The sequence below is a fragment of the Oncorhynchus masou genome, chromosome 15, assembly GCF_036934945.1.
Source record: "Oncorhynchus masou masou isolate Uvic2021 chromosome 15, UVic_Omas_1.1, whole genome shotgun sequence".
Taxonomy (NCBI): Eukaryota; Metazoa; Chordata; class Actinopteri; order Salmoniformes; family Salmonidae; genus Oncorhynchus; species Oncorhynchus masou.
In genome coordinates, this window is record NC_088226.1 from 43,924,240 (window position 1) to 43,950,629 (window position 26,390).

Below are 26,390 nucleotides of genomic sequence, written 5' to 3' on the forward strand. Positions count from 1 at the left end.
GCTACTCTCTGTTTATCTTACATGCATAGTCACTTTAACTATACATTCATGTACATACTACCGAAAATGGCCCGACCAACCAGTGCTCCCACTATCTGCATTGTGTCCCACCACCTGCCAACCCCTGTTTTTACGCTTCTGCTACTCTCTGTTAATCATATATGCATAGTCACTTTAATGATACCTACATGTACATACTACCTCAATAAGCCTGACTAACAGGTGTCTGTATATAGCCTTGCTACTCTTTTTTAAAATGTCTTTTTACTGTTGTTTTATTTCTTTATTTACCCCCACACACACACACACACACACACACACACACACACACACACACACACACACACACACACACACACACACACACACACACACACACACACACACACACACACACACACACACACACACACACACCTTTTTTTCCGCACCATTGGTTAGAGCCTGTAAGTAAGCATTTCACTGTAAGGTCTACACATGTTGTATTCGGTGCACGTGACAAATAGACTTTGATTTGATTGAACAATTCAGCATGATACATGTGGTGAAAAAATGTATTTAATTTACATATATATTTTATTTTTTGACATACAATGATGTGCTCAATTTATACATTTAATCAATATATTCTGGACATATATGTAAATATATGTTTAATTCCCCCGCATATATGTACATACACATTTTCTCTGGGTACTCACATTTTTGTCTGGGTAAGCACATTGACCATCGATCCTGTTACACAGCCAGACCTAAACCATGCCTCTCTTATCTCGCTTCAGCCAATGGGGAGTGGAGGAGGCTCGGTTTAGGAATAACTTGGACATTTTAATAGTGCTAGAGAGCAAGCAAGCGAATATCACTCAGATGCATGCCACTACACTGACGGGAGTATAAGAAAGCATTGCACTGACTCGAGTGCACAAGTGCTCCAAGTGAGTCTCTTCAATCAAATTTAAAAACAAATAGAAAAGAAGATCATTTGTCTTTTTTTGACGAGGAGGGGAAAACAACCAGCTATTAGTGCATGCATGCGTTGTTTATTCTATGGAACATCATAAATAGCCTATTTTATCCCTGGAAAAACACCAGATTCACCTGCAGAAGGTGACATTTGTTTTCCTTCATTGGAACGAGCGACGCGCGCTTGTTCGACTGTCCGGTGCGCTATTGCCTTCTCCTTCCTTTGGATTTTACACCATCGAGGGTACCCACTGACTCGGTGAGAGAGGGATCCAGCCATTCAGGTGGATGTCGCTCACTTTGCTCATTCATCAACTTTCCGTGGCCTTATAGCTTATGCGCATCTGACCCAGTGAAAATTGTTTTTTCTCGTTTGGTCTCCTGTGCATTGTGCTGATAACAACTTCACCTTCTGGTCTACCAGGGAGACATTGTAACAACTTCAGTGATCAGCTTAGTACAACACAGCTTGCAGAATCAGGTAAACAATAATTTACTAATGTATGAAAATACAATAGCCTATTAAATGCAGTCAATTTGACACCTTTGTGGAAATTGTTATTTACCTAATTATATGAAGTAGGCTGTATATTGATGGGAAACCATTGAACATTTACAGTACACATTATACTATAGTATTTAAATTGCATCATGGTAATTCAGGAGATCATCTTAAAAGGACATCATTTTAAAAGCCTACTTGATTATTGAAACATGTCAGGAAGACTACAGTAAAGCAGAAGGTCAAGAAATAACAAGGTCCTGAACCTACAGTATTTCACTAAGATCACACACAAACACACACGCAGTGACAACATGTTAGCCTCTGTATATTATTCTCATTCCAACACACACTCATCCCCCTCTCTAACATCTAACCATCCTTTCTGTCTCCATTCTTTCCTCCAGGACACTGGGAGAAAAGTTTGGGGAGAATGAAGAGTCGTCGGGTGCGGGGGAAGCATGAGTGGCCGGTGTATCACTGTTAGACTGGCGGCTCTGATGGTTCTATGGGAGTGTACAACTCTAAGCCTCCTCCAGTGCTGGGTGGTAGTGGCGGCGGCCGCGGGGGCCAGCCGTACTGGAGTTGGGGCCGCTGCAGATGCAGGGGGCTCCAGCAATGCCACGGGGCCCTTTGCCTGGCTCCTGTCTGACAAAGGGCCCTTTCATCACTCCCAGGAGTTTTCTGACTTTACGGAGCGCTACCAGCAAGGATTCACCACCAAGTACACGATATACAGGTGAGTCTGGCTGAGGGAATTAATTAAAGATGGCTGCAAGGTTAAGTGATATACGTATGAGATCATCAAGAGTTTGTTGAGCAGCAAGGTTCAGTGTAAAATTGACACTATGCTTTAGAGATACCTGTAAAGGTGAAATTGCTGCATGTGAGATTGTTTGTATTACAAAACAAATTGGTTTAGCCTTGCACCTACCTAAGCTGGCATGTACCTCTAGTTTCAAAATAATAGGAAGGGCGAGGCAGTTTGCAAAGTCTAACAGAGTAGCCTCATATATTGTAGCTCACTTCCAGTGGTCTTCATCAATAACATGTGCTGCTCTGACTACTGACAAGGTCAGGGGTTGAATACTGGGGTTGTTTGATGTAGTGAGTGCTGGTCGCTTTGTCTCCTGTCCATACCCATAGTTTGTAGTTGTTTTTTTCCCATTCAGGTGCAGGGCGTGCTCGTGAGTGTTTGTGCGGTGTGTCCCAGGTGCAATTGTGTGTGCGTGTGCCAGGTCATATGAATAGTGTTGAGTGTGATGTTGTTGGGCATGGCATAGCTGGAACAGCATAGTGGATGATACCAGCTGAAGGGTCCTAATTGACACACACTGGCGTTTGGCAGCCGGCTGAGGTGACACGGCCAGGCACAGATGGGGAATGTAACACTGCACTGGTTACTCTGCTCTCTGTCTATCTGATCAGTATATTTATCCGTCTGTCTTTCTGTCTCCCTCCCCGTTCTCTGGCTGTGTACCTTCCCCAACACAACACCCTCTGTCTTACACTCTCACACTCGTGAATATTCTCCAGTGTTCCAGTGACCTTTTTAAGTCGGGACCAGGGAAAGGGAGTCAAGAGGAATGTGATAGTGTTAACTCTCCCTCTCGCTCTGTCTCAGTGCCTTACTCCCCCCTGCTGGTGACTCTTAGCGCAGAGAACATTGGTGCCTCTGCTACACTGCCTACTCTGGAAGTGAAAGAGGAATAGTGTCTTGGCATTGCAACACCTCAGTAATTCTCATCCCTTATCGGGGATAAACTCTCCCTTCTCATGTCATAAACATAGTTATTTTAATTAAGATAAGAAGTAGTACAGACTCTGAATTAACCATAGGAGTTGCATATTACTATGTAATATGTGCTTTTACATATTATATTATTATCTGTCTTTTGTATCCACATTGTTGTGTTATGTTTGTGGTTGAGCCTATATAATGTGAGACAAAGACACCCTGAATCGACTAAAGCTTTGAATGGAATATTATTGATGACATTTCTCACCCAGTCCAGGGATAGTGTAGTAGCTGTGGGTATTTGTCGAGAGCAGGGGTTACTTTGGTGCTGTGACAGATTAGCTTTGTGACTGTCGGCCAAAACATGCCAACTCCTATACCATACAAATGTACACAATTGGTAGAATTAACCAAGAGCTACTGTATTTAATTTCCTTTCATTTGTGTACATATCACCACACTTTAATTCTGACCATTGTCTCAGCTGAAAATGACCTTGACTCTGGTTGATCTAAGAAGTGATTGCGTGTAATTAGGGAGTAATTGCTGTTTAATTAGATACACAACCATGTTTGTTAGGAAGAGGCACACAGCCTTGATAAACCCCTACAAGATTGAATCATACACTAAATAGTAATGGCGATATGAATGGTAAATGTAACTCTGCATGCCACCGCCTTTACAAAAATAAACACATGAAAACTGTCACGTGAAAGAAAATGTGGTTTTTGGACACGTGATAATATATGTTCTTGTGTCATTTTCACCAGTTAGACATGTGGTTTTCGGACACAAATGAAGTTTCACATATTTGTTTTTCACGTTTTTGTCTCATAAAACAAATCAGACAGTGAATTTTTTTCTCAATGTTTATATTTAACACTTCCCGCTACATCTAGTCTTCCATCCAAGGACCGACCAGGACCAACCCTGCTTAACTTCAGAGGAAAACCAGCAGTGAATGTGCCAAAACTTGCACAAGGAAAAAAGTCATCGAAATCAAAACCAGGGTAACATAACCAAAGATAGGGAAAATTGCAGGAAAGAGTATAATTTTTCCTATTGCATTATCATAACAAAAGTTAAAAATATATATAAAAAATAACATTTGTATCCAGTTATGAGAGGGGAAATTTTTATTTTATTTTGTTTCACTATCAGTACTTTGGGTTTTACGTTTTGCTTTCAATATCATTAATTTTGTTTGAAATACTAAGAATTTTGTCATCGACTTCAGAAATCTTACTTGATATTAATGGCACAAACATAACTCACTCACTAGAGGATTGCACCATCTAACAACACAATTACTTTATTACACTATTACTCTTACCACAGTTTCAGTAGGGAGCTAAGATATGTGGCTGGAGAAATGCAACCACTCTCAAATCCATAGACTACGCTATTGGATGCAAGGACTGACCATACATGAAATAAACCTTTTAGTTTTAACCATGTTTGTAGGCTGGTTGTTTACATTTACTTTGTTTACAAACATTGAAGTAAAACAAGCTTATATTTGGGGTTCTGATGGGGTAGGAAAGTTGAACTAAACTCATGAGGCCTTTATACATTTTTTCTTCAAGAAGCAATGGGTTGATATTATTATCAGCTAATCCCTACCATTGTGTTGCAGAGTTGTCATAATGCTTCAGCAATTGTACATTACACCGGGGCGTCAGTAGGCACAATTTAAGTAACCTAATATATTTCCCTTTAACTGAATGCTTTTACTGATCCTACAGCTATTGTATGCAGTAATCATGCGCCTAGATGTATACTGTTAGCACTAAGCCGGTGTGCCCTAGGAAGAAGTCCACTGTGAGCAGTTCACCCTGCACTAACATAAAAAAAACATGAGCACTTCTACTGCTGCGGAGCTTCCCAGTAAAGCAATGAAAGCAAGTAAGCATCCCAGAAGAAAAGTGCTCAAAATAGCTCACATTAATATATGTAGCTTAAGAAACAAGGTTCATGAATAATTTGCTAGTAAAAGATGACATTCATATTCTATATTCTGACTATCTCTGAAACTCACTTAGATAATACCTTTGACAATATAGTGGTGGCAATACAAGGTTATAACATTTATAGAAAATATATATATGCCAATGGTGGATGTGTTGCTGTTTATATTCAGAACCACATTACTGTAAAGATTAGAGAGGATCTCATATCAAATACTTACTTCTTACTTCTAATTAGTTAGAAGTAATATGGCTACAGGTTAAACGTCCTCACCTAATTCCCATTCTGATGGGAAGCTGCTATAGACCACCATGTTCTAACAGTCAGTATCTGTATATGTGTGAAATGCTTGAAAATGTGTGCGATACCAACATAGAGGTATATTTTCTGGGTGATTTAAATATTGATTGGCTTTCATCAAGCTGCCAACTCAAGAAAAAGCTTCAAACTGTAATTAGTACCTGCAACCTGGTTCGTGTTATCAGTCAACCTACCAGGGTAGTTACAAACAGCACAGGAATGAAATCATCAACATGTATTGATCGCATCTTTACTAATGCTGCAGAAATTAGTTTGAAAGCAGTATCCCGATACATCGGCTGTAGTGATCACAATATAGTAGCCATATCTAGGAAAACCAAAGTTTCAAAGGCTAGGCCAAATATAGTAAATAAGAGATCATACAGTTTTGTAGTGATTCCTATGTTACTAAAAAATATCTGTTGGTCTGTTGTGAGTAAAAATGAGCAAACAGGCACTGCACTTGACACGTTTATGAAATTGCTTATTCCAGTCGCTAATACAGTGCCTTGCAAAGGTATTCATCCCCCTTGGGGTTTTTCCTATTTTGTTGCATTACAACCTGTAATTTAAATAGATTTTTCATGTAATGGACATACACAAAGAAGTCCAAATTGGTGAAGTGGAAAAAAAACTGGAAAAGTGGTGCGTGCATATGTATTCACTGCCTTTGCTATGAAGCTCCTAATTAAGATCTGGTGCAACCAATTACCTTCAGAAGTCACATATTTGTTAGATTGCACACAGGTGGACTTTATTTAAGTGTCACATGATCTCAGTGAAAATATACACCTGTTCTGAAAGGCCCCAGTGTCTGCAACACCATTAAGCAAGGGGCACCACCAAGCAAGCGGCACCATGAAGACCAAGGAGCTTTCCAACCAGGACGGGGACAAAGTTGTGGAGAATTACAGATCAGGGTTGGCTTAAAAATACATATCAGAAATGTTGAGCATCCCACAGAGCATGATTAAATCCATTATAAAAAATTGAAAGAATATTGCACCACAACAAACCTGCCAAGAGAGGACCAAGTGACAACAAAACTCACAGACCAGGCAAGGAGGGTATTAATCAGAGAGGCAACAAAGACACCAACAATAACCCTGAAGGAGCTGCAAAGCTTCACAGCGGAGATGGGAGTGTCTGTCCATAAGACAACTTTAAACCGTACACTCCACAGAGCTGGGCTTTGCGGAAGAGTGGCCAGAAAAAGACATTACTTAATAACCTCTTGAAACTCCCCATCCCGGATCCGGGATTGTGACTAAGCCTCAGGCTCATTAGCATAACGCAACGTTAACGATTTCTGAAAATCGCAAATAAAATTAAAATAATGCGTTTGCTCTCAAGCTTAGCCTTTTCTTAACAACACTGTCATCTCAGATTTTCAAAATATGCTTTTGAACCATAGAAATTGACTAATTTGTGTAAGAGTATGCAAAGCTAGCATAGCATTTTGTGTAGCATGTAGCACGCAACATTTTCACAAAAGCCAGATAACCAAATAAATAAAATCATTTACCTTTGAAGAGCTTCTGATGTTTTCAATGAGGAGACTCCCAGCCACATACCAGATGCGCAGTGTTTCCTGAAAGCGTCTGTGTGTAGGAGAAATCGTTCCGTTTTCTACATTGCGCCTGGCTACCGAAACGAACCGAAAATGCAGTCACCTACAACGTGAAACTTTTTCCGGATTAACTACATAATATCGACCGAAACATGGCAAACGTTGTTTGGAATCAATCGTCAAGGTGTTTTTTCACATATCTCTTCATTGACATGCAGTTCGTGGAAGCTTGCTTCTCTCTCTGTGCCCCATGGAAAAATACTGGCAGGTGACTTTTGCGCACCAATTTCGGCGCAGGACACCGGGCGGACACGTGGTAAATGTGGTCTCTTATGGTCAATCTTCCAATGATCTGCCTACAAATACGTCACAATGCTGCAGACACCTTGGGGAAACGACAGAAAGGGCAGACTCATTCCTCTTGCGTTCACAGCCATATAAGGAGATCATGAAAGACAGAGCCTCAAAAATCCTTGTCATTTCCTGGATGCCAAGTCATCTTGGTTTTGCCTGAAGCTCACGTTAAAGGGCACGCACAGAGAAGATATTTGTATTTCTGGACACGTCAGAGTGTTTTCTTTCGAACAGTAGCAATTATATGCATAGTCGAGCATCTTTTTGTGACAAAATATCTTGTTTAAAACGGGAACGTTTTTCTGCCAAAAATGAAATAGCGCCACCATAGGTGTAAGAGGTTTTAAGAAAGAAATAAGCAAACAGATTTTGTGTTTGTGGGAGATGTGGGCATGTGAGAGACTCACCAAACATATGGAAGAAGGTACTCTGAGCTTTTTGGCAATGTCTGGCGCAAACCCAACAACTCTCATCACCCTGAGAACACCATTCCCACAGTGAGGCATGGTGGTGGCATCATCATGCTATGGGGATGTTTTTCATGGTCAGAATTGAAGGAATGATGGATGGCACTAAATACAGAGAAATTCTTGAGGGAAACCTGTTTCAGTCTTGCAAAGATTTGAAACTGGGACGGAGGTTCACCTTCCAGCAGGACAATGACCCTAAGCATACTACTAAAGCAACACTCAAGTGGTTTAAGGGGAACATTTAAATGTCTTGGAATGATCTAGTCAAAGCCCAGACCTCAATCCAATTGAGAATCTGTAGTATGACTTAAAGATTGCTGTACACCAGTGGATTCCATCCAACTTGAAGGAGCTGGAGCAGTTTTGCCTTGAAGAATGGGCAAAAATCCAAAGGCTAGATATGCCAAGCTTATAGAGACATGCCCCAAGAGACTTGCAGCTGTAATTGCTGCAATAGGTGGCTCTACAAAGTATTGACTTTGGGTGGCGAAAAGTTATGCACGCTCAAGTTCTGTTTTTTGTCTGATTTCTTGTTTGTTTCACAATAAAACATATTTTTCATCTTCAAAGTGGTATGCATGTTGTGTAAATCACATGATACAAACTCCCTCCCCAAATATCTATTTTAATTTAAGGCAACAAAATAGTAAAAATCCCAAGGTGGGTGAATACTTTCTCAAGCCACTGTAAGCCTGCACTCATTAAAAAGAAAATTACTGTAAAACTGTTAAATCCCCATGTCTTGATGAGGAATTGAAAACTTGTAAGGTTGAGAGAGATGAGGCAAAAGGAATGGCAAATAAGTCTGGCTGCATAACCGATTGCAAACTTATTGCAAATTGAGAAATCATGTGACTAAACTGAATAAAAAGAAGAAGAAACTAAACTATGAAACCAAGATAAATGAAATGAAGAATGATTGTAAAAAGCTTTGGAGCACCTTCAATGAAATTCCGGGATAAAAGGCTAACTCAGCTCCATCATTCATTGAAACAGATGGCTCATTCATCACAAAACCAACTGATATTGCCAACTATTTTAATGATTTTTTCATTGGCAGGATTAGCAGACATGCCAGCAACAAATTCTGACTCTACACATGCAAGTATATCTGACCAAAGTACGATTGACAAGCATTGTAATTTTAAATTCTGTAATGTTAATGTGGAAGAGGTGAAAAATTATTGTTGTCAATGAACAATGACAAGCCACCGGGGTCTGACAACTTGGATGGAAAATTACAGAGCATAATAGCGGACAATATTGCCCTCCTATTTGCCACATCTTCAATTTAAGCCTACTAGAAGGTGTGTGCCCACAGGCTTGGAGGGAAGCAAAAGTAATTCCAATACCTAAGAATAGTAAAGCCCCCTTTACTGGCTCAAAAAGCCGACCAATCAGCCTGTTACCAACCCTTAGTAAACTTTTGTAAAAAATTGTGTTTGACCAGATACAATGCTATTTTACAGTAAACAAATTGACAACAAACTTTCAGCATGCTTATAGAGAAGGACATTCAACAAGCACAGCACTTACACAAATGACTGATGATTAGCTGAGAGAAATTGATGATAAAAAGATTGTGTGGGCTGTTTTGTTAGCCTTTGACATTATCGATCATAATCTGCTGCTGGCAAAACGTATGTGTTATAGCAATATGCATGTCAATCTCTGGGCTGAAAGTGGAGGAGAGATTGACTTCATCACTGCTTGTATTCATGAGAAGTGTTGACATGTTGAACTGTCTGAACTACTGGCATACAGCTCGGACACCCATGCATACCACACAAAAGGTCTCTTTACAGTCCCCGTGTCCTGAACAGACTATAGAAGGTGCACAGTACTAAATAGAGCCAGGACTACATGGAACTCTGTTCCACATCAAGTAACTCATGCGCTAGCAGTAAAAATAAGATTTCAAAAACAGATTAAAAAAAACATCTTATTGAACAGCGGAGACTGTAAAGCAACACAAACATAGGTGCATACACACACACATGATAGCATACGCACTATACACACACATACACATGGATTTTGTACTGTATATATGTGGTAGTGGTGGAGTCGGGGCCTGAGGGCACATAGTCTGAATGTATTGTAATGTTTTTAAAATTGTATAAACTGCCTTAATTTTGCTGGACCCCCATAAGAGTAGCTGCTGTCTTGGCTAATGGGGATCCATAATAAATACAAATACAAAATGTATAAGTTAAAATATATATTATGTAGAAACTAAGTATTGCCCCTTTAACAGGCAGTGACCTTCATACTACAAAAGTATGTGGTCACCTGCTCATCGCACAGCTCATTCCAAAATCATGGGCATTTATATGGAGTTGGATGCTTAACAGCCCACTCTTCTGGGAAGGATTTCCGCTAGATGTTGCAACATTGCTGTGGGGACTTGCTTCCTTTCAGCCACAAGAGCATTAGTGAGGTCGATCACTGATATTGCTTCCCGAGACAGTTATGAACTCTCGTTTTTATGTGCTAGGCTCTTCAGCACTCGATTGTCTCGTTCTGTGAGCTTGTGTGGCCTACCATTTCTCTTCTGAGCCGTTGTTGCTCCAAGACACTTCCACTTCACAATAACAGCACTTACCGTTGACCGGGGCATCTCTAGCCGGGCAGAAATTTGACGAACTGACTTGTTGGAAATTTGGCATCCTATGATGGTGCCAAGGTGAAAGTCACTGCGGCAGGATGGGCCATTCTACTGTCAATGTTTGTCTGTGGAGATTGCATGGCTGTGTGCTTGATTTCATACACCTGTCAGCAATGGTTGTGGCTAAAGTAGGCGAATCCACTAATTTGAAGGGGTGTCCACATTTTGGCCATGTAGTGTATGTCTCCATTTGAATGTGATCCATTAACCTGACCCACAAAATGTATTCATTGCACTGTTCTGTGAATGTCCCGCAAAATTTTTCCCTTATCTCGCATTTGGACTTTTTAGATGTGGTTACCCTAAATCTACCGGTGGAAACATTGTTTCTGAAACATATTAACACCATCTTCGCACATGTGAGGAGAATAACATTATTTGACATTCATATGTGAAAATCACATGTGGAAATGTACATCTGCAATTCCACAGTTTTTTGACATGTAAAATGGCAAATGTGATTTTCACATGTGAAACTGCAATTCAAATGAGGGGAAAACATGTTATTCTCCTTGCATGTGAAAACGTGGTGCTAACAGGTGAACTATTTTTTTCACTGTTTTAAATTTAAGCTCGACATGTGAAAACAACTTTTGTTTTTTTATTAGGGATGTCCTTCTACGGCAACAGCCACTCCTCATTGCCTATATAATATAATACTATATTGTCTTTCAAGAGGGACATCATTTTCAGACTCCTTAAAATCACCAAACATAGTCACACATCCATTTTCCAGTCACATAACATTTACTACTTCAAATGGTTAATATGTAGACTCATGATGTACTGCGGAGCATGACCTCTTCTCTGCCTCAGGACAGTCACAGTAGCGTTTCCCTGTAGCTCGGGGAGTCGTGACAGGGAGCTCATAGAGCACAGGGCTTATTGTTCCTGACAAGTGCGTGATTGGGGGAAGTTATATGGGGCAGAGGTCCGTGGTGGTGTCTCCGCTGCCATGTCCACAGCCATTGCCTGTGTGTGTGTTTGTTTGTGGAGAAGAGGTCCGTGGTAGCGTTTATTCCAGATCCTGTGCTTTGTGTCGGTGGTGACAGAGCTTTCATTCTCAAGGACAGCTGAGTGAGGAGTGTTGATGGCACTCTGGTCCAGAAATGTAGCCGATACAGTACATTCATTCTTTGTAACAATTAGGTCTTTCATTGCTTTAAACTAGTACCTAGTTCATCTTGATCATGTGCTGTTCCGTATAAATCAATCAATCAATCAATCAAATGTATTTATAAAGCCCTTTTTATATCAGCAAATGTCACAAAGTGCTACACAGAAACTTAGCCTAAAAGCCCAAACAGCAAGCAATGCAGATGTAGAAGCACGATGGCTAGGAAAAATTCCCTAGAAAGGCAGGAACCTAGGAATATACCTAAATAGGAACCAGACTCTGAGTGGTGGCCAGTCCTATTCTGGCTGTGCCGGGTTGAGATTATAACAGTACATGGCCAAGATGTTCATAGCTGACCAGCAGGGACAAATAATAATAATAATCACAGTGGATGTAGAGGGTGCAACAGGTCAGCACCTCAGGAGTAAATGTCAGTTGGCTTTTCATAGCTAAGCATTCCGAGTTCGACAGCAGGTGTGGTAGAGAGAGAGAGAGTTGAAAACAGCAGGTCCGGGACAAGGTAGCACATCCGGTGAACAGATCAGGAGGTTTCCATAGGCAGAACAGTTGAAACTGGAGCAGCAGCACAACCAGGTGGTCTGGGGACAGCAAGGAGTCATCAGGCCAGGTAGTCCTGGGTGATGGTCCCAGGGCTCAGGTCCTCTGGGAGGGGAGGAAGAGGGAGAGAGAATTAGATGGAGCATACTTAAATTCACACAGGACACCGGATAAGACAAGAGAAATACTCCAGATATAACATACTGACTCTAGCCTCCCGACACAAACTATTGCAGCATAAATACTGAAGGCTGAGACAGGAGGGGTCGGGAGAAACTGTGGCCCCTCCCGACGATACCACCAGACAGGGCTAACCAGTCAGGATATAACCCCACCCACTTTGTCAACCACAGCCACCATACCACTAGAGAGATATCTTCAACAACCAACTTACTACCCTGAGACAAAGCTGAGTATAGGCAACAAAGATCTTCCCCAAGGCACAAACCCGAGAAGCCAAACCCGGACAGGAAGATCATGTCGGTGACTCAACCCACTCAAGTGATGCACCCTTCCTAGGGACGGGATGGAAGAGCACCAGTAAGCCAGTGACTTGTAATAGGATTACAGGCAGAGAATCCCGATGAAGAGAGGGGAACTGGCCTGGCAGAGACAGCAAGGGTGGTTCGTCTCTCCAGTGCCTTTCCGTTCCTCTTCACACCCCTGGGCCAGACTATACTCAATCATAGGATATACTGAAGAGATAAGTCTTCAATAAAGACTTAAAGGTTGAGACCGAGTCTGCGTCTCTCACGTGGATAGGCAGACCATTCCATAAAAATGTTGCTCTATAGGAGAAAGCCCTGCCTCCAGCTTTTTGCTTTGAAATTAAAGGGACAATTAGGAGGCCTGCGTCTTGTGTCTGTAGTGTAAGGTATGTACGCAGGGCCTGCCCTCCCATTAGGTTAGATTAGGCCGTCGCCTACGGCGGCCCCTAAATTTGAGGTAGAATTTTGACAATTGGCTGCCGCCCTCCGGCGCCCCTGATCGTCTACACCACCCGCGGCACCCCAGTTACCAGCTCATAGAGTTGCTGCAGTCCGACCACCCCCACTCCATTCCCGCTTCTACCACAGTTCACTTCACTGTCCTTGGTAGCTATGGTGATGTGTGTGTTTAGTGGGATTATCCAATTGTGAAACAATTATCCAATTGTGAAACAAAAATGAATCTGACAAATAAATGATTGTATTTTTTTGTGTGTGACAAAGACGATTAGTGATTAAGGCAGTAGCCTAACCTAGCCTGTTAACGTTAGCTGTCTACTACTAGTTGATACAATTTTAGCTAAAAGTAATCTATGGAGATTTGAAATAATTTGCAACCATGTCTAAGAGACAAAAATGATCAGGAAGCGAATTGTTTAAAAAACTATGAGTAAAGAGGCACAATCTCTAAACCCAATAAATTCGCTGGGGAAATGTATCAGCTTGCAGCAATGTCCATCAGCCTGTCTGGAGAATGACAAGCCTCCTAGGACAGGCCATTAATTTGCCGAGAAAGACAAGCCCCCGTTCGTTCGCTGATTCTAGCAGCGAAGAGGGCAAACCGGAGGAGTCCTAGCCATGCACTTCCACCGATGATGACAGCTCTCTGGCTGACCAGGTGGTCACCAGGCCTAACCACACTTTAAAACAATGCCGGCGAAGACCCTACTATCTTGGACCCAGACTGAGATTCATCGCTCCCCGTCCCCGATGACAGTGGTGGTGCTGCTGCTGCTAAATCCAACTCCCAGACAGAAAACATAAAAAATCCCGGGGAGTGGCCAAAATATATGAATGTCTCTTTACGGGATATGTTAGTGTAGGCTGAGCCACATCAGGATAAGGAGGGGAATTTCCCAAGAGATGAAGGGCAGTGAAAGTTTTTGTTTGCTCACTACAATAGGAGGATGGCGAACGGGGAGAGAGTGGGGAGACCAAGGCTTGTCTATTCGAAGAAAAACGATGCAGCCATCTATTTTTTTGCTGCAAACTTTTGTCACACCAGTGCAAATCTGCGCTGGTCAGGGATAGAACCAGGGATTTGAAGAATCAGTGACACCTCCTCAGTTCGCATGATAAGTCGCATGACCACCTAGATAGTTTCCAGAGGTGGAAGGAGCTGGAGATCAGGCTGGTGTCCAAGCAGACTCAGATGATTTGATTTAAGGACCATAGACAGCTACCGAGAGCTATCGCTGACTGCAATGCAGCACCAGAGCAGAGGAAATATGCCACTCTAGGTTAGACAAAATTAATAAATGCTGATGCTGGACAATCAAATTCGATATGTAAATAAATTATATTTGTTAAGGCTGGGTCATTGACATAAAGCTTATTTTACACTGCTCTAGTTGAATGAGGCCCACAACGCATTTATGAAAGCACTGGTTTCCAAAGCTCAAATGATCTTACATTGTTTTAGAGTTCTACAGGAATATTAAAATATATTTTAAATATGTTATATAAAAGTGATTTTTGTCTTGCCTAGGGTGGCAGAATGTCCAGGGCCGGTGTTGTGCCAAAAATCTCCCCCGTCAGAATTCTCCCCCCCATTTGCGTTGAGATTTCTGCTCTTCACTCCATTGTCAGTTTAGCCTACATTTCACTGATCTTAGTAGCAGAAAGCTTTTTAAAATTTGTGTCCTTCAAGGCAGCAGTCAATGATCACGTTAGGCTGCATTTCATTTTCATTTTTATGGTGGTTTGATTGCGGGGGAGGCACTACACCGGCCTGTATGTACGGCAGGACCAAATCGGAGAAATAGGTAGGTGTCACGGCTTTCGTTGTGGGAAGGAGAAGCGGACCAAAATGCAGCGTAGTTGTGATTCATTTTATTTAATAAGGAAAACTATACACGATCAAACTAACAAAATAACAAACGTGCGAAAACCGAAAACAGCCCTATCTGGTGCAAAACACAGAGACAGGAACAATCACAATGACTAACACCTGCCCCTGATTGAGAACCATATCATGCCAAACACAGAAATAGACAAACTTGACATCCAACATAGAATGCCCACTCAGATCACACCCTGACCAACTAAAACATAGAAACATACAAAGTAAACTATGGCCAGGGCATGACAGTACCACCCCCCCCCCCGCTGCAAAACCTGAACCTATCGGGGAGGGTCTGGGTGGGCATCTGTCCGCGGTGGCGGCTCTGGTGCTGGACGTGGCCCCCACTTCACCGTAGTCTTCCCCCACCTTGTCCTCTTCCGTGACCTCCTAGCCACGGCAATCCTACTTAATAACACGGGACAGAGGGGCAGCTCGGGACAGAGGGGCAGCTCGGGACAGAGGGGCAGCTCGGGACAGAGGGGCTCTTCAGACTCCGGCAGCAGCGCCGGACAGGCGGGAGATTCCGGCAGCACATTAGAGGAGGAAGGCTCTGGCAGATCCTGGCTGACTGGCGGATCTGGAAGAGTCTGGCTGACTGGCGGATCTGGAAGAGTCTGGCAGACTGGCGGATCTGGAAGAGTCTGGCAGACTGGCGGATCTGGAAGAGTCTGGCAGACTGGCGGATCTGGAAGAGTCTGGCAGACTGGCGGATCTGGAAGAGTCTGGCAGACTGGCGGATCTGGAAGCGTCTGGCAGACTGGCGGATCTGGAAGCGTCTGGCAGACTGGCGGATCTGGAAGCGTCTGGCAGACTGGCGGATCTGGAAGCGTCTGGCAGACTGGCGGATCTGGAAGCGTCTGGCAGACTGGCGGATCTGGAAGAGTCTGGCTGACTGGCGGATCTGGAAGCGTCTGGCAGACTGGCGGATCTGGAAGAGTCTGGCTGACTGGCGGATCTGGAAGAGTCTGGCTGACTGGCGGATCTGGAAGAGTCTGGCTGACTGGCGGATCTGGAAGAGTCTGGCTGACTGATCTGGAAGAGTCTGGCTGACTGGCGGATCTGGAAGAGTCTGGCTGACTGGCGGATCTGGAAGAGTCTGGCTGACTGGCGGATCTGGAAGAGTCTGGCTGACTGGCGGATCTGGAAGAGTCTGGCTGACTGGCGGATCTGGCAGACTGACAGCTCTGGCTGCTCCATAATGACTGGCGGCTCTGGCTGCTTCATGCTGACTGGCGGCTCTGGCTGCTCCATGCTGACTGGCGGCTCTGGCTGCTCCAAGCAGACTGGCAGCTCTGGCAGCTCCTTGCAGACTGGCAGCTCTGGCAGCTCCTTGCAGACTGGCAGCTCCTTGCAGACTGGCAGCTCCCTGCAGACTGGCAGCTCCCTGCAGACTGGCAGCTCCTTGCAGACTGACAGCTCCATGCAGACTGGCAGCTCTGGCTGCTCCATGCAGACTGGCAGCTCTGGCTGCTCCATGCAGGCTGGCAGCTCTGGCTGCGCTAAACAGGCAGGAGACTCCGGCAACGCTGTAGAGGCGGAAGGCTCTGACAGTGCTAAACAGGCGGGAGACTCCAGCAGCGCAGGAGAGGAGGAAGGCTCTGGCTGCGCTGAACAGGCGGGAGACTCCAGCAGCGCTGTAGAGGAGGAAGGCTCTGGCTGCGCTGAACAGGCGGGAGACTCCGGGCAGCGCAGGAGAGGAGAAAGGCTCCGGCAGCGCTGGAGAGGCGAGATGCTCCGGCAGTGCAGGAGAGGAGGAAGGCTCGGGCAGCGCTGAACAGGCGGGAGACTCCGACAGCGCAGGAAAGAAGAAAGGCTCCGGTAGCAGTGGAGAGGCGAGGCGCACTGTAGGCCTGATGCGTGGTGCTGACACTGGTGGTACTGGGCCGAGGACACGCACAGGAAGCCTGGTGTGGAGAGCTGCCACCTAAGGACTGATGTGTGGAGGTAGCACTGGATAGACCGGACCGTGCAGGCGCACTGGAGCTCTTGAGCACCGAGCCTGCCCAACCTTACCTGGCTCGATGCCCACTCTAGCCCGGCCAATACGAGGAGCTGGTATGTACCGAACCGGGCTATGCACCTGCACTGGAGACACCGTGCGCTCCACAGCATAACACGGTGCCTGCCCGGTCTCTTTAGCCCCCCAGTATGCACAGGAAGTTTGCGCAGGTCTCCTACCTGGCGTAGCCCTACTCCCTGTGAGGCTCCCCCCAAGACATTTTTGGGGCTGACTCTCGGGCTTCCTTCCGCGCCGCCGTGCTTGCTTCGCCATCTCCATTCTCCTATAACCCTCTTTGCACTGCTCCAGTGAATCACAGGCGGGCTCCGGCACTCTCCCTGGGTCAACCGCCCACCTGTCTATTTCCTCACAAGTAGTGTAGTCCCGATATTGTTGCTCCTGCTGCCGCTTCTCCTCATACCAGCGCCTCTCAGCTCTTGCCGCCTCCAGTTCTTCTTTGGGGCGGCGATATTCTCCAGGCTGATCCCAGGGTCCTTCTCCAAACAATTCGTCCTCCCATGTCCATTCCTCTTTATGTTGCTCCTGCTGTTGCTTTTGCCTGTTACCACGCCGCTTGGTCCTGTTGTGGTGGGTGATTGTGTCACGGCTTTCGTTGTGGGAAGGAGGAGCGGACCAAACTGCAGCGTATTTGTGATTAATTTTATTTAAAAAGGAAAACTATACACAATCAAATTAACAAAATAACAAATGTACAGAAAACCGAAAACAGCCCTATCTGGTGCAAAACACAGAGACAGGAACAATCACCCACAAACACACAGTGAAACCCAGGCTACCTAAATATGGTTCCCAATCAGAGACAATGACTAACACCTGCCTCTGATTGAGAACCATATCAGGCCAGACATAGAAATAGACAAACAAGACATCCAATATAGAATGCCCACTCAAATCACACCCTGACCAACCAAACATAGAAACATAAAAAGTAAACTATGGTCAGGGTGTGACAGTAGGAGCATGCCCATGTAATGCTTTGTAGGTTAGCAGTAAAACCTTGAAATCAGCCCTAGCCTTCTCTCTTTCTAGTTAAAAGGCAAAAATACAGATTGAGGCCTTCAATCAAACTGAGGACAGAGAAATATGTGTGCACCAGACTGGTCAAGGCTTTTTGCATACATGGCTGCGAGATGTAAGTTACACAAAAAAATGTTTTAGATTGTTTGGATGACCGACTTGCTGAGGTACAGGCATTGGGTCAATAGTTGGGTTGTTTTCTGTAAATACAGAAAGGTTGGGCTATGGATATTTGACCCAGCCAGTGGGTTAATTCTCCCGCCACCCGTGTGTGGAGTCCACCAGAATGCTATTCTAGTTCTAGTTAGTGTGACTGAGGAGTGGAAAATGGCTAACGTTATTTCAACAGACAAATGGTGTTTTGGCTGACTGAAAACGGTAAGTAAAAAATGTTACTAATTATGAATTTTATTCAGGTTAAATAGGTTGTCCCATCATAATTAGGTTGCTAGCTTATGTTAGCTTGAGCGTTAGATAGTTAACTAATGAGCCATTTCCTGTGCTAATGCTCTGGCTGTGTTAAAGTTAGCTAGCTAGCTAAGGTTAGCCTCATGACCATGCTCGTGCAAGTTTACTGAAGTGGTGTGGCAGAATATAACAAATGTACAGTTTTTGAAGACATTTGGCTAGCTAGCTAACTATGTCAGAGTTCACTCGATAGCTATGTTACCAAGCTAAGCTAGCTGGCTTGCTAGCTATGTTACCATAGCTAGAGTTGACTTATTCTCCATATGGGTTAATTTAACCAAGCTATTTGTCAGGCTTATATCATGCTTGCATGGTGATTGATTGAGTTAGTTAGAGTTACTGTACTGGTTTTCAATGGTTTCTGACAGTGGCAGCTGTGAAGTTGAGGAGGATGGATGCAAATTCTGTTAGCTGGCTAACGTTAGTTTACATTAAATTTGATGTAGCCAAGTTAGTTTAGCTAGCTATGTTTCTAACATTAATTTATTTATGTACTTAACCTGTTAAATCTATGGGGGCACTATTTCATTTTTTGGATAAAAAGACATGCCCGTTTTAAGCGCAATATTTTGTCATAAGAAGATGCTTGACTATGCATATAATTGATAGCTTTGGAAAGAAAACACTCTGAGGTTTCCAGAACTGCAATGATATTGTCTGTGAGTGCCCCAGAACAGGAGCTACAGGCAAAACCAAGATGAACCTGCAACCAGGAATTGAGCAGGATTTTTGAGGCTGTGTTTGTCATTGTCTCCTTATATGGCTGTGAATGCGACAGGAATGAGCCTGCCCTGTCTGTCGTTTCCCCAAGGTGTCTGCAGCATTGTGACGTATTTGTAGGCATATCATTGGAAGATTGACCATAAGAGACTACATTTGCCAGGTGTCCGCCCGGTGTCCTCCGTCGAAATTGTTGCGTCATTTTCAGCTGCTGGTATTTTTCCATGGGATTCTGAGACGAAAGCAGGCTTCCACGAACGGCATATCAATGAAGAGATATGTGAAAAAACACCTTGAGGATTGATTCTAAACAACGTTTGCCATGTTTCGGTCGACATTATGGACTGAATTTTCGTTTCGTTTCGGTAGCCAAATGTGATGTACAAAACGGAGCGATTTCTCCTACACAAAGATTCTTTCAGGAAAAACTGAACATTTGCTATGTAACTGAGAGTCTCCTCATTGAAAACATCCGAAGTTCTTCAAAGGTAAAAGATTTTATTTATTTGGTTTTCTGGTTTTTGTGAAAATGTTGCGTGCTAAATGCTACGCTAAATGCTACGCTAAATGCTAAGCTTTCCGAAAGGGGGGCGGGGCAGGGCCTTATATGCGTCGCGGAAGTTAGAGTAACAGTGATCCAAGGTTTTTCCGCCCCTGGTGGCGCAATCGATATGCTGATAAAATTTAGGGATTTGCTATGGTTCAAAAGCATATTTTGAAAATCTGAGATGACAGTGTTGTTAAGAAAAGGCTAAGCTTGAGAGCAGGCATATTTATTTCATTTCATTTGCAATTTTCAGAAATCGTTAACTGTGCGTTATGGTAATGAGCCTGAGGCTGTATTCACGATCCCGGATACGGGATGGGTAAGTATCAAGAAGTTAATGCAGAGGTCAAGGCCAATGAATGGACAGCTTTTCAAAGATACATTGAATGAGTCGAACCTGGCCTCTTTGTTTCCAAAGTTTGAGGTTAAGTAAAACTGAAACATTAATTTGAGAGTGGAGACAGAAGGGGGAAACATATTTTCATTGACCCTGTGTAAAACAGCATCTACATCTTCCACATTGTTATCGGTAACCAATAGTACAACCTTAATGGAAACTTAAAATACTTAACTTCAACAGAGCCTCTTAGAACCTTGCAGCCCCTTTGGGACTAGATACATTACATGCACAGCAACCCTAGATAGTCTGGCCATTTACCATACTTGCTTTATTGGTCATTTGCACAAATATTATTTCACAGTGACCAACCTGACACACAACACACATATCACATGCTGGGAGCAGCTCATAAGCACTTGGGGGTAAACTGCCTTGCTCAAGGGCACAACATCAGCAGGTAGTGTCGAGATATTGTAGTTGGTAACTCTGGCTGATGATCACTGCCTGCAGATTTCCCCGCAGGCATCTCAGGCGTTTGAAAAGGGGACTGCCTTTCTAACCTCAAAGCTTTGGCTACCCCTATTAATTTTGCTCCTTCCTCAATCCCTTGCATTTTTCAACCAATTGACCTGGCTTATTAACATTTCCCTCAAAGTATTTAATCTAGAAATGTGGGTGAAATGATCCCTTACAATCTCCCCCTAGCGGTTAAATCTAGCACTTACCCTCTTGATACTCCCCATCCCGGATCCGGGATCGTGAATAAAGCCTCAGGCTCATTAGCATAACGCAACGTTAACGATTTCTGAAAATCGCAAATAAAATGAAAATAATGCGCCTGCTCTAAAGCTTAGCCTTTTCTTAAATTAACAACACTGTCATCTCAGATTTTCAAAATATGCTTTTGAACCATAGCAAATCACTAATATGTGTAAGAGTATGCTAAGCTAGCTTAGCATTTTGAGTAGCATTTAGCACGCAACATTTTCACAAAAACCAGATAACCAAATAAATAAAATCATTTACCTTTGAAGAGCTTCGGATGTTTTCAATGAGGAGACTCTCAGTTACATAGCAAATGTTTAGTTTTTCCTGAAAGAATCTTTGTGTAGGAGAAATCGCTCCGTTTTGTACATCACATTTGGCTACCGAAACTAACCGAAAATTCAGTCACCAAAACGTCAAACTTTTTCCGAATTAACTCCATAATATCGACCGAAACATGGCAAACGTTGTTTGGAATCAATCCTCAAGGTGTTTTTTCAAATACCTCTTCATTGATATGCAGTTCGTGGAAGCCTGCTTTCCCCTCAGAATCGCATGGAAAAATACCAGCAGCTGAAAAAGACGCACCAATTTCGACAGAGGACACCGGGCGGACACCTGGAAAATGTAGTCTCTTATGGTCAATCTTGCAATGATATGCCTACAAATACGTCACAATGCTGCAGACACCTTGGGGAAACGACAGAAAGGGCAGGCTCATTCCTCTCGCATTCACAGCCATATAAGGAGACAATGGAAAACGGAGCCTCAAAAATCCTGCTGGTTTCCTGGATGCCGTTTCATCTTGGTTTTGCCTGTAGCTACCATTCTAGGGCACCCACAGAGAATATCTTTGCAGTTCTGGAAACGTCAGAGTGTTTTCTTTCCAAAGCTATCAATTGTATGCATAGTCGAGCATCTTTTTGTGACAAAATATTGCGCTTAAAACGGGCACGTCTTTTTATCCAAAAATGAAATAGCGCCCCCATAGCATCAAGAGGTTTTAACTTAATAGCTTTTGGCCATATACTGATTGTGGAAAAATATGCCATTCTACCCTTGAGCAAGGCAGCTAACCCCCAACAACAACTGCTCCCTGGACACGGAAGACGTGGATGTCGATTTAAGGCAGCCCGCTGCACCTCTGATTGGTCTGCCACACATTTCGGTTTAATGCATTCAGTTGTGCAGCTGATTAGGTACCCCCTTCCCTTTTAACCCATTATATTTCAGCAGAAGAGATGGACCAGGAAACACTCTTGCTTTTGGACGATTCGACTATAGCCTGAAGGTAAAAGAGAACTAAAAGCCTTTTTTTATACACGGTGGGAGTTCCTCAGGACACAAACGTAAATACATATATTTTGTGGACACACCAATCTCGAACAGTAGCCGGGTCTTGCCAGGTACATATTGAAATTTTTGCTGTGTTTTTTTGAAAACGGATTGTTAGAAGGAATTTATGATTAATTGAATACTTTGTGCTCACAGTGGTCAAATGTGAGTGAGGGCAGCCCAGATGACCAAGTGGCTGAACAACATCTGGCTGGCAAACCAGGTTGCACAGTACATGAAGGAGATTCCGATCCAGACAAGACAGAATGGGGCCAAGACAGTCGAGATTGTCCAGGAGTATCCACAGGCATGGTGTGTTCTTTTTTTAAAACAAAAACATGAGATTTAAATCTTAATCTGTTTTCTGTGATCAACTAGCCTGGCTGACACCACCCACGTGACTCACAGCGCAGGGAGAGCTGTGACTAGTGATGCACCGATATGGCATTTTTTGGCCGATACCAATATCCAATATTTTCCTTGCCAAAAAAAACGATACCAATAACCGATATTTAAATTTTTAGCGGCCTTTTAGGCATTCTAGTACAGTTAAATAGTTAACACACACACACATGGATGCAGCGTTCTAAGGCAATTCATCCCCAGTGCAAAAGGTGTCACTACAGTCCCAGGTTCGAATCCAGGCTCTATCACATTCGGCCGTGATTGGGAGTCCCATAAGGCGGCGCACAATTGGCCCAGCGTCGTCTGGGTTTGGCCTGGGCAGGCCGTCATTGTAAATAAGAATTTGTTCTTAACTGACTTGCATAGTTAAATAAAGGTTACACATACACACACACCACACAAACCCCAAAATTATTTTGTTGACATTTTACGTATGTCCGCATTACCAGTAAAGCATAATCAAAAACTATTTATTTCACTTACTTGATGTGCTGTTTCGTTGTTAATTTCTTCAGTCATTTCATTCTCAATCAGGATTTTTATGGTACGCCTTTTGGGTCTTTGCGTGTCAAAAAAGATAGGTGTCAAATAAGCCTGAAGACCAATCAGGATCTGAATATGACTGCACGTCACATGATAATTTAACACATTCATACATTTTACATAGTTATTACACATTGATTACACTTTCACTCGTATTTCATATGTTACACCGATTCATCGATACGTATGCTGTGATGTTGGTAAAGTTGTTTTGCGCACCTACAGTGCTGGTCATAAAAAAAGCTAGCTAGCTCAAGGATGCAAACAATGTTCTTCGCCAAAAACATAGCAAAACGACAATCTGTTTCAGTAGCTATAGTTAGCTAGCTAACCCTATAGCTAGGTGTCATCATCTAACATAAGCCTAATTTATAAGACAGTTCTTATTTGATTAATGGTGGTTGGACCCATCTGTGAAGCTAGCCACAATAAGGATTAGCCACAATAGTGAATGTTGCAGTTAGCCTTCATTATACTATTTGTATTCATTTGCATCCCTGTCAATGACATACTTTTATTTTAAAGGCAAACTGCAAATTCCACTATTGTGCCTAATCTTTATTGTGGCTAGCTTCACAACACATGACCCATGCCGGTTGAGCATGGCTACTTATAACGTTAGCTTTGGGCAACAGGATTAAGTAGCTGGTTAGCTACTTATTTTCATAAACTGAAGTTCAATTTCAATAAGCGAACAACTAGTGGCAACTTAGCTAATACTTACTCACAAGAATTCCTAAATCATTGCTAAGAATATTGAAAATTAATGCAGTTTCTACTGGTCATTGTTTTCAGGCTGGTTGTTTTGGTTCTAGCTAGGAACCAAGCTAAAGTTAGCTACCGGTCCACACACCGGTCAGAGTTATACTTAAACTTCATCTTTAATTCATATGAGCTTCACCATAGCCATTTGACTCAGAACAATTCAGTGCTAATAAATTAATTCTGACAGTGCTTACAAAAGAATACAAGTATCTTTTGTAGCCCAGATACACCCCTCTAAACTCACATGACGAACCACAGATCTCAGGAACTTCACAAAGGGCCTTTTACTTGAGAAAGGAGTATCCCATAGCCAGATAGCAGTAGCTATAAATTATCGTTCAGTTTGGTCTCTTAGATGAGGTTCTAATCTCATTCTTGGTACTTCATAGTACCAACCCATTACCTCATCCAATGGTAAATATCAATTGTCAATTCTAGATACTCCCATTTCAAATACACTCCCTCCTGGACAAGCTCACTGAGGGGAGTGAGCCTGTAGGTCATATATAATGAAAGATAATGTCAAAATCAGAGGGGTAATACAATGGTTCCAGACACTGCCATACTCCTCCCCCCAATGGGAAAAGGAGGGAGTGACTGGTGTACAGACATTGTGGAGCCCTTCACATGGTTTAACAGATACATTCACATATGAAGACAATGTTAAATTCTGACTTCTCCCTTTCTGAAATTTTGCATATTACCAGACATGTAAAAGACAAGCCTGACCTCTCCCCTCTCTGGGCCCCAAGTGACTGAGCCCTAGCTGAGAAGGGACAACTGGCAACTGTCAACAATATAGTCCAAAAGAAGACACTAATGACAAGTATCTCACATAAGCATGTAGTTATCCCTAACATCCTAAGGTCAACATCCCCATAATGTTCACATTTATCACATGTAAATATTCTAGCTGCATTAAAATATTAAACAATTTAGTTGGGAAAAATCCCGTCTTTGCAATTTTCTTCATTACAATGCTGATGATTTCAAATTATATTGGATTTATTTATATATGTTAAAGACATTGAGTACATGTTGTTTGGTGTATTTACTACATTTAGTATGTTTCTCTGTGAAGTAAGTTAATTTAAAGTTGTGAGTTGGTTTATGTAGATACATTTCAATGTTGTTCTACACACAGTTACCAAAAACCTGATCTAATATGTATATTCATACTGAGTGTGCAGCAAACAGATTGTTGCCACACGTTTCCCAGAATTGTTTGCCAGAAGTTCACAAGTGGCAGCAAATTGGCCAAAGGTTTGCCACAACTGACTTTTTTGGTAAGGGTACTGTACCCTATTATAAAACACCACAGGGCACATTTCCAAGTACGCCTTGTATTGAATATGTTGTACATGAACAACCAACTCTTTAGAGACTCCAAGATAACAACCTGGTTGTGAGTAACCCTTTTTTGATGTGAAGAGATCTGATGTGGTTGGTCGGGGAACCAGTTGGTGGAGTGGGGGATCAGAGTTGGGTTTCCTGTGTAGAACATGGGTGGGAAAAGTGCATTTTATCCCACCCATGTTTAAGTAGGCCTTCCCTTTACAACACTGATATTTGTGACTCATTTCAGGAAACTAGACATATGTCGCGCATCACTTCACAGGAGTGCCTTATTAACAAACTTGTATGCCATCTGTAATTATGAAAAAAGTTGTTAAATTACGAGCCAAGTTGGTTTAGCCATGGAAAAAGCCAGCAACCGTTACGCAAGCCATGATTGGCAGAGAGAATGAGTAGGCTGGACATGCAGAGAGATGAGTTTGGATTGGTCTGCCATGGAGCACGCTTCTGTCTATAATATGAACTGGTCAGCAGGTGTAGGTAATCGTTTCGAACACGGCTTTTAAAAATAATATATCACGTAGTAGTACTGCATAAGTGTTGCTCTCCACTTTCTGTAGGACCTAGTTTTGAAATCAGTGGAATTAGAGTATTATTGCTAAGGAGATGGAGAGAGTTCTGCTGTTTTGATTGCAAATATGCAGACGGAGTCGAAAAGCGAACACACAAAAGGTTCCTTACATCTTCAAACTAAGGGCAACCATGTCATCCAAGAGCGAGATGCATCCACTGTTAGCTAGCTAGCTAACGTGATGTTTATAAGCTGTGTAGTAATATTATTTGTATCTCAGAGCCATTTGCATTGCTAGTTATAGCCTCATTTTAGCTAGCTAACATTAAACCTGGTTGGTTAGCTACCAGCAGATTCATGCAGGGTAGTAATGTTATGAGTTGGGATTATGGTTAATTGTTTAAGCGAGCGAGCTAGCTACATGTCTAAACAAAATACTCCACTATGCAAGTAACTATTTCAATAGAATGTTTATGATGTCACTGCGCCAACTATCAATAGAAGTAGCTGGTAAAAAAATTCTACTCCCCTTTCAGAGCACTCTTGTTGAATATAGCC

The 26,390-nt window shown here is 42.9% G+C and overlaps 1 protein-coding gene across 1 annotated transcript in view; it reads left to right on the plus strand.

The window, feature by feature from the left end:
* The first annotated feature begins 897 nt into the window (after positions 1 to 897).
* Positions 898 to 26,390, plus strand: part of LOC135556280 (BMP/retinoic acid-inducible neural-specific protein 3-like) — a 109,179-nt gene continuing 83,686 nt past the window's right edge. Inside the window, exons 1-2 of the mRNA XM_064989354.1 lie at positions 898 to 1,444; positions 1,873 to 2,204. Of these exons, the coding sequence (XP_064845426.1) occupies positions 1,927 to 2,204 (278 nt within the window). The 5' untranslated portion in view covers positions 898 to 1,444; positions 1,873 to 1,926. The remainder of the gene's footprint in view (positions 1,445 to 1,872; positions 2,205 to 26,390) is intronic.